Source organism: Carya illinoinensis, chromosome 7 (genome assembly GCF_018687715.1).
Source record: "Carya illinoinensis cultivar Pawnee chromosome 7, C.illinoinensisPawnee_v1, whole genome shotgun sequence".
NCBI lineage: Eukaryota > Viridiplantae > Streptophyta > Magnoliopsida > Fagales > Juglandaceae > Carya > Carya illinoinensis.
Genome location: NC_056758.1, coordinates 35,850,719 through 35,860,007, shown reverse-complemented (window position 1 = coordinate 35,860,007; position 9,289 = coordinate 35,850,719). Strand labels below are relative to the sequence as shown.

Sequence of the window (9,289 nt, the reverse complement as noted above, 5' to 3'; positions counted from 1 at the left end):
GGACATATACTACAGTAACTATACTGTTGATAAAACATTGTTCACGCATTAATTATCGAAGCCGATACAGTTTTTGGGGACAAAAGCACCTTATGCAAATAGTGACAATGGTTGGGCGGACGAGGTAAAGGAAAAATTACTTGAATCACATATTGAGGGGACATATCAATGTCACCCGGCAAGATTTTCTTCTTTTGTCTCTCGGATTGTCAAAAATCCATAGAAAAGAAGGTCCCATGGTGCCACTGATGCCATCCAATGCATGCCAGGCCAGTCTTTGATGAAATCAGAAAGAAATTGACAATAATAATAATCTATAGTACCTCACCTGACCTACCTTCTCAACAAATTGAAATTTCCTACAGTACTCTAGCTAGTATTATTAGTGTTACCAAACAAGCACGTCTCTTCCTGTCTTTGCATTGGCTTCTTCAACATTATCGACCATGGAATTCAGGGAGAAAAACTATCTGTTCATTAAATAAGGTGTGCATGTGTCCGTACGTTCAGGCATAATTCAGGTATATTTTGTCTATTTTTTATTTTATTAATATTTAAAAAAAATGCAAAATGTATTATCCGCCAGATCCGATAAACATTTTCCAAATTCAGGTATTTATTTCAAAATTTTAAAGAGTGCGTTTTCCTTTAAATTCAAATTTTATTAGTATCGTACATGCTCGAGTTTATTTCCTATATACAGGGCCGGAATCAGAAAATCTGATTTGAGAGGGTCAAGTTATAAAAAAATAATTTCTTGGGAGGTCAAATACTAATTTTAATATAATTTATTTTATAAAAATATTTTTAAAATTATAATTTTCATATGATTTTAAAAATTTTGGGGAGGCTTCCGAGGCCTTATTAGTTCCGCCCCTGTCTATCTATATATAATGAAGGAATATTCAAAAATATTGGACCAAGATCTCATTTAAATTCAAATGTAAACTACATGTTCAAGTTTATGTTTTATTTTTTAAAATAAGAGGGTGATAAATGTACATTGATAGTATTTTTAAAATTGGAATTATATTTTGTATTATTTTAAACATCACGTTTGAGGAAAAACATAATTTTCTCAAACGTACTTTTTAACTTATTTAAAATAAAAAGAATTTTAATATATAGCATCCAAATAATCTAATTTTTTTCATTACAGAGCTTTTAAGATTATTTAAACACTTTTTAACACTTCTAATATATTGCAACTCCGAACAGACCCTCAAATTTCTCTAATAACGTATATGCTCAGTTTTATTTAAAAAAAAAAAAAAGAAGTGATAAATTTTTTTTATGAGAAGTGTTACGGACACAAATGGATTAAACAAAAATAAATTTATAAATTTACATGATTTCATATAATTCGTTAGATATACTTTGTAATAAAAATAATGTTTTAATCTAACGTATCATGTAAAGTCACGTCCCTTTATAAATTTATTTTTATTTAATTTTTTTGTGGCAAAAAAATTATTTTTTTATCCTTTATTTAAATATGATCGTGGACGGATAGTAACAGATTAATGAAGCCTTGATCATGACATTGCAATGAAATAAAAGAAAAGATTCTGTGAATACATAATTTCACCCCCTTTGCATTATTTTCAAAAAAAGAAGAAGAAAACTACCATCTACGCTTTTCCCATCCACTAAGCGGCCGGCAGCCTCCTATGATTTCCAACTTCAATCAACTTTGCTCAACTTTGTCGTTGTTGGCTTTGAAGCCACCCCCCGGCCAACTAACATGTGGACCATAACGCAGGAGCCTGCTTCTTTATCAGCCCGAACAAAACTTCACCAGCTGGACCTCCAAACATATATGTATATATGTCTGTTTGACTTCATTTCAGTTTTATTTATTTTATTTTATTTTATTTTGTGTGTGTGGAGGGGGTCAGTGAGCAATTAAATTAATTTAAAAATGGTGGATAAGACTAAAATTATTTATTTATTGCTTTCAAGATACAAAGCATAACGCATGGCATATATAAAAGCTAAAATGGCAATAAATTGATGTGTAATTTAGAAGAAGATATGCTCGGGAAGTCGACCCAGCAAAGTGTCACGTTCAGATCCTAAGATTTCTTGGGACGACACTATCTATCTTTCATGTGGATCTACAAAAGTAGCCTAGTAGTGGCCTAGTGGCCTCATCCTTTCTTCTTCTCCTTCTTCTCACAATTATTATTATTATTGGGAGGAGGACCCACTGAGTTTTTTTATTATTTAATAATCGACCCATTATTGTATTAATTATTAGTGTTATACGGTCCACCTTATTTATTATTTCTTATATTTTAATTTCTTTTATTTATATTGCTGTACCATATATATATATATATATCCTGGCCTCCTACCTCAACTTTTTCGCCAACTTACATATAATTATCATCCAACTCATGCTCTTCCACTTCAAAGAACATAATTCTGTAGGCCATGTGAAGCATTGTCTTTTTCAAAGGTACAAATCCCACCTTTTATTCCAAATTTTCTACTCTTTCCCACTCTTCCTTCCGGTTCTTGTGGCTCGAGTCTCCTCAAGATTGGGTCTAATTTCATCTTCCAATAAAAGATTTCATGTTCATTGGCATCTATAAATCAACAATAAGATGGTTAGGATATGATGATTTTAACGATTGAAGAGAAGGGATGCTTGGATTTTGACTCTCACAAATAAAACAAAACAAGAAAGAAGAGGTCGGCAATCCATGGCCGGGTTGAGCTGCTCGATCGATCGTACTTCTTCCCAATCCCCAAAATGAATCAAAGGGCAATCATTTTCCTGGCCATTAATAAGTCATGTCTTTTTTTAATTATTATTTGCGAGCTGACGCCAATAACTTATAATGATCAATAAAATTCCTCCTTCGTTTCCACTATGTACATACGTTAATAAATTATAGCCATTATGTCACAGATCATAAATGGGCTTCTTTATGTTGGAAATTAGATCAATTTCATGTCAATAATATTAAATGGAAGGCAGGAATTGCAAGAGATAAGAAGCATTTCTTTTCAGTTATGCTGTCGATGTTAAAAAAGTTCCACTCAGATCAACTAATTTTGTATTGCATGTGTTACCATCACATGATGACCAGAAAAAAAGGGGGAAAAAAAAAATCCTCCAACTTTAATTGGACTTTTCGAACAGATCTTGCCTACCAAGATCATAATAATAATAATAATAATAATAATAATAATTAAAAGAAAAAAGACGAAATCAATCAAAACCCTTGAACTTCAACGGACCTTCTCGATCGAACAGATCGATAACAACAGACATTCACATATATAGCCTCACGTTTTAATTAGAAGGATATTATCATGAATATATATATAATTCAATGATCCATTACGTACGTCTGGTTTAGATCACATGAGATGATTTTAAATGAAAGATAAAAGTTAAATAAAATATTATTAAGATATTAATTTTTAATATTATTATTATTTTAAAATTTGAAAAATTAGAATTATTTCTTATATTTTATGTATGAATTTAAGAAAATTATAATGATGAAATAAAATAAAATGAGATATTTTTCAAGTCTAAACCAAACCTAAAGAAGCTAGGATGGCTGTTTTTGAAAATGCTGGCCTAGAAATAAAACTGATATTTCAATGGCTACCCTAACATTCCCCGTGATCACATGAACGAGAAAGAATGAAATTATCTTTTAAAAATAATAAAAAGAAATCAAACAACGCTAGTAATCAACCTATAATTGAAAGAAAACCAGCCTAGTCTTGTTTGAAACCGATCGAAAAAATAGATAGCAGATCATCGAAGACATATATATAATATGGCACCGGCAGCACCACTTTCCGACCAATTAATATATATATATATACGTATATATTATGTCATGTGTATAAAAGGAACGCGTTTGCTTATGCATAATTGAAGGATGATGATTCGGATCATACTCATTGTTCAATTAGGCATTAATTAACCTAGCTAGAGATCATCCACTCGTCCTAGTTTTTATTGCATCCGACTTTGGTACATCGATCGAAGTACTGGATATCATTCTTTATATATTTTCTCCCAAGCATGCGTTTGAAAAAGAATCCATTATATTGGTCTAAAACGATGTAGCACTTTCCAACCATACACTAGGGTTTCATGGCACTACCTAGGCAAAATGGTTAGGGGCCACGGGCGGATAATCAGTTTAGGCCCCGTTTGTACGTACGTTAAAAGATATTAAAAATAATTTAATTTTAAGTTGAATTTAATATCTAAATATTTAATTTTTAAATTATTAAATATCATTTAATTTAAAACATATTTATACGTGAAATCTATAATTCTTTTTAATTCAACATGACATCTTTATGCATAAGACCCATAATTTTTTAAAATTTTTAATAAATATATATAAATTCATCTTAATATTTAAATACATTTAAATTAATTTTAATTAAATCTTACAAAACTCAATTCATCATCTAATTCACTACTATTTTAAAAAAATTTAACTGATCTCAATTCGTTTTAATATATAAATGGACTTAATGGACGTACCTGAGGGAATTGACCCTTCCAACTTTGAAGCATTATTTTTCGTCCTGCATTATTTCATAGAAGGCGGCTTTACATATGAAGCTTTTTTATTTGTTTTACAATGCGGTACTTTACCTAAAATCAGATGCATTTGCATGAAATGACAAGTTAGTTTCCTGCACAGGAAATAGAAGGAAAATGCTTTCGGTGGTCCTGATTGTCTTTTTCTTTTTCTTTTTTTAATTTAATGATTAAATAAGTACTTTCTTAATGATGTTGTAAATCATTTTTTTAATATTTAAAAAATACACTTAAATAACCTTGTCCATGACTTTTATCGCGCGACACCTGTCGTAGCAGTGTCCAAAATAATAAGCTTGGCATACGACCGAACATTGACCAATGTAAAAGGGCAGTTAGGCCGGAGTAGTACTCCCTATGAACTATGAAGCAACCTAGACAGTTACCGTACGTGGTCTGGTGGCATTCCACAAAGTCAGCTGGCTAGATGCACGGACTAAAGCACGAGATTTAAGACTTGTACTGTTCACGCACTGATATTCTCTTTAAGTTGGGGCACTTGATGACTTTTTGACTCAGCAGAAGAACGTGAGGTTTGGATGTAACGATAAAGTAGTAGTTATTGGTCTATAACGATAAAAAGAGATTTAAAAAAAAGAAAAGAAAAAATAGAACATGCAATCGTATATTAACGGATTTCTTCGTACTGGTAATTTGTAAAGAACTTGCAGGAAAGTGAAACGAGGTTATCTCGAAGCAATAACAAAATTCTAAAACTAGTGGGTCAAATTAATTATAGTTGTACATGCTGGAATCACATCATCATGATCAGTACGTAATTAGTTGCTCCCATGAATAAGCTAGCGATGCTTAATATATGTTGGCCTGGGGCGGGTGGCGGAAAATTGAAGAAGAGAAAAAGGCATTGATTTGAGGCCGAGCTTAAGTTATAGATCAGTCCACTAGTATAATATTATCTTCCCCTTGACACCCGTTAGCATGATCATCTTCTTTATCCAAATATTCCTTCATGTAATACTCGAATTTCTCCACAATGCTCTCCGGCATGGACACCAGCACTCTCACGGCATCAAACTCACCAACAACCGGCAAAAACAAGCAGTAAATATCACTCGTTAGAGACCCCATGTGCAGTGGCTTCCCTTCTCCAAAATCTAAGTCCTCTAAGCCCAGTTTAGACCACTGCGATATGACAAAACTTGCAGACAGGTCTGTCCTCACAGTTTTGTCCTCCAACAGATCGATCATGGATCTTATATAGTCATTGTCGAGAGTGGATTTAGCTTGCTGTACCAGCTTTACACCATTGTGCAAGTTAGCAGAGACCAAGTCCCTGGCATTGGCCTGGGCGCATCCTAGCACGAACCCATTCCCGTAAAACCCCTGTGGCATCTCTGGGATCAACTTTCTCCTGACGTTAACGGAGAAAAGCAGCTTGACATTGTGCGAGGGGGAAAGGTCCAGTGATCTTACCCAGGAGCGCCAGGTGTGGGACGCGAGGGCTTCGAAGGTGGTGCACTTGAGCGATGGCACGCACTGCCTCTTGAGGTGAAGGATATGGGAGGCGGTGAAGGTTAAGGATGCCGGCACGAGCGGCTGAGATTGTAGGAACTTTGCGATGTCCATGATCATGTGGGTATCGTCCTTGGGGTTTGTTCTGGTATATCCAGGATGAGTGAAGTTTACCTGTGGTGGGTTTCGGGGTTTCAACACGTGGCGAGTGTGGAGTGGTGTGATTGGTAGATCAAGATTTGGTTTGGTGGTGACGTGGGCCCAGGCGTGTAGAAATTGAGATGTGCCGATGCCATCGCAGAGACAGTGATTGATCGCAGTGCACAGAATCATACCCCCACAACGGAGATTTGTCACCTGGATAAAAAAAAAGGTAAGAGAGGAAAACAAATCAAATTGAAGGCAAATTAAACTTACAAAGAAACTTTTTTTTTTTTCTTTTCTTTTCTTTCCTTGAAACATATGAAAATAGATAGTGGGGGTGGAGCCGGGGAACAATGAACATAATACACAAGCAAACCAAAGCTCACCAACCGAGCTCGTGAAAGGAACAGAAGAATAATGTGGAGCAATTTCAGGGTTTCAGCGGTATGTAGGGTCCCTTACTTTTTGGTGATTGTGGTGAAAGACCATATAATATATATATGTATGTCTATATATAAAAATATATTAAAAACATATATATTTATGTCTGTCACTGGAGTCATAGTCATTTAGTAATTTGCCATTATTAGTATTTTGTAACCTTGTCTGAGCTCCCAATCGATCGCAGGCATGATCCCTCGAATAAGACTGCACGGATTTTCCTTATTTAAAAAAAGAAAAAAGTTGTTTCTATATATGTATTTTCTAGCCAGTAGTAAGAATGTAGCCGCTGGGTACGGCCAGAGTGATTGGATAAAATCATGAATGGTAGTGGTTTTTATACACTAGTGTGGTGCTGTAGGGTTGGTACTTGGTAGCATCATTTCCAGGTCTGTGTATATGCATGACTGAAAGAGAAAGTTCAAGCGGAAAAACTAGTACTACTGGATCTAGGTATATTTAATAGAGCACTAAGCTAAGTGGCTATATTATGCTAAGTTCTTCGATTAAATATATAGATTGATGAAGGAACAAGACGTGGAAAACAATATCATGATTTAAAAAATTATGTCGGGAAAACAAGAGAGCAGTAAGTGGATTTTATTTTCAAAATCAACTTGGACTATGTTGTTTGTGTTGTTGCAGAGGGGAAAAATATATGAGTTATGGGGAGAGCTTTTTTTTTCTTTTTTTTTTTCATGATAAAAGATTCACTGGGTAGGGGAACCTACAGACCCGGGATAAAGGAATAGGGAAGCGGTAAGGGAAAGCAAAGAATAGAAAAGGAACATTGCCAGGCAAAAAAATGACAGAAATAAGAAGAACGGAAGGAAATTAAAAGAAATAGCTATAGCTGAAACATCTAAGGAGAGACAAGAAATCGGACCTGAACTACAAGGGGAGGAACATCCAAGAAAGTAAGAGCTTCCACCCTATATAAGAGCTTTCTCAAAGACCTGTTTGGTCTCTTGGAAAGTTCGAGAAGTTCTTCAGCACTGATGTCCATGAAAGCCTCGGCAAAAACAGCACCTTCTCCATTACAATCTACCTTAAGCTTCTGATCATCCTCAGCACTGGCCCTCAGCCTCCCAGCCAATGGGTAGTAATCCACAAGAACTCTGGAAAGGGAATATTTCAAGCTATCCGAGCCCACAGATTTCTTATAAAGGTAGAGATATTTAATGGAGAACCTAAGGAACTTTTGGTCATCGAGATTGGAAAGATAGAGGGAATGCTTGGGTGTTGGGCTACTCGGGCAGATTAACACGGGTTGGTTTGGATAACAACAGTCTGGAAGTTCCGAAGATTTTAACATATTTGCCATGTAAAATATGCTCTTCAGCTCTCGCGCTCGCTCTTGTTGCAGATGATGTATGTGCTAAAACAAGAGAGACAGAGAGTGATACAAGTGCGAGGTGTGAGAGGGTAGCCTTTGTATAGACAAGAGAGCAATGGGTCAATCACAGATCTACGGTTGGATATGGCGATAGTACGATCAGATTCCCTTGAGGAGTGATGCTAAGGAGAGGGCAGGAGCAGTATGCTTAAAATATGCCCTACCTTATTAAAACCAAAAAAGAAAAAAACCACGGTCGGACTACCGGACTAAATTTGCTGCGCGCACAATGACAGAGTTTAAGGATATTGCAATATCTGGTTTCAAAATTCACAAAGTATAATCCGTACAAACCTTTGGGTTTTTTTTTTTGGGGGGGGGGTTTAAGTGTGGGCCAATCAACGAATATAATTACCCTGAGAAGCCACCTGTCCACCTTTGACACGTACCTTTCAGGGATCACATGTTACATGAACCCTTCTGATCGATAGTAATACCACAAAATCATGCCACGCATAGCTAATACCTGCACCACCTCCTTCTTCTACCAAAAAATAAATACATAAGCTTTTTTTTTTTTTTTCTCCAAAGAAAGGGGAGGAGGGGAGGGGGGGACGCTGAATATGTCGTATTCAGCCCATTTTGTTTAAGGGTCTGCGGAAGTTGACCACAACTCACGAAAGATTCGATTCTTGCATTTTCCCTTCTTGTTAATTTCCTTGCTTTATCATGGCAGATTATTTATTTCGGTGGACAGAAAAAATCTGTTATCTAAGAGCCATCTAGTACAGTAAAAGCATCCTTCCTCTCCTCTGAGACTCTGATATATTTCGGGTGTGGGAGTGGGACCTTAGCGTTAGCTCGATGTCAACTTCGGTTCGGCGGTCTTGACCGTGCATGCAGAGCATCATATCCTACGAAGATGCCACGTTGCTATGATTTCTAGACACACGTCCTCTCTGTCTAAAGCCATACTTTCAAACCAAAAACGCCCGCCCTAGTTGAAGAGCCGGCCCTAGACAGATCTAGAGAGAGAAGCTATATTTTTTCTCTATAAATCCACCCAGACCAAAAACAGTTCAGGAAAACTTCGGCTCCCTGCTACTGTCCCTCATCCCTTAGGAATTTTTGTATTTTATATTTTGGTTTTGTTTTAATTTATTCGGTCAAAATATGGAGAAATGGCATTTCAATATTTTTCAATAGCATGTATCCACTACGCGTCCTACTGTAAGATTTTAAAGTTGCCAATCTTTTAAACCTGTCAAAAATTTCATCTAAATGAGCAGTGCATGATCCACACGTAC

General features: G+C 35.7%; 1 protein-coding gene across 1 annotated transcript; it reads right to left on the bottom strand.

Moving 5' to 3' along the window:
• Positions 1 to 5,194: 5,194 nt before the first annotated feature.
• LOC122315049 (alcohol acyltransferase 9) lies at positions 5,195 to 8,134 on the bottom strand. The gene is made up of 2 exons (XM_043130741.1): positions 7,533 to 8,134; positions 5,195 to 6,418 (listed from the first exon to the last, which is right to left on the bottom strand). Exons 1-2 carry the CDS (start codon positions 7,968 to 7,970, stop codon positions 5,483 to 5,485), a joined length of 1,374 nt encoding a protein of 457 aa, XP_042986675.1. The 5' UTR covers positions 7,971 to 8,134; the 3' UTR covers positions 5,195 to 5,482.
• Positions 8,135 to 9,289: the final 1,155 nt, after the last annotated feature.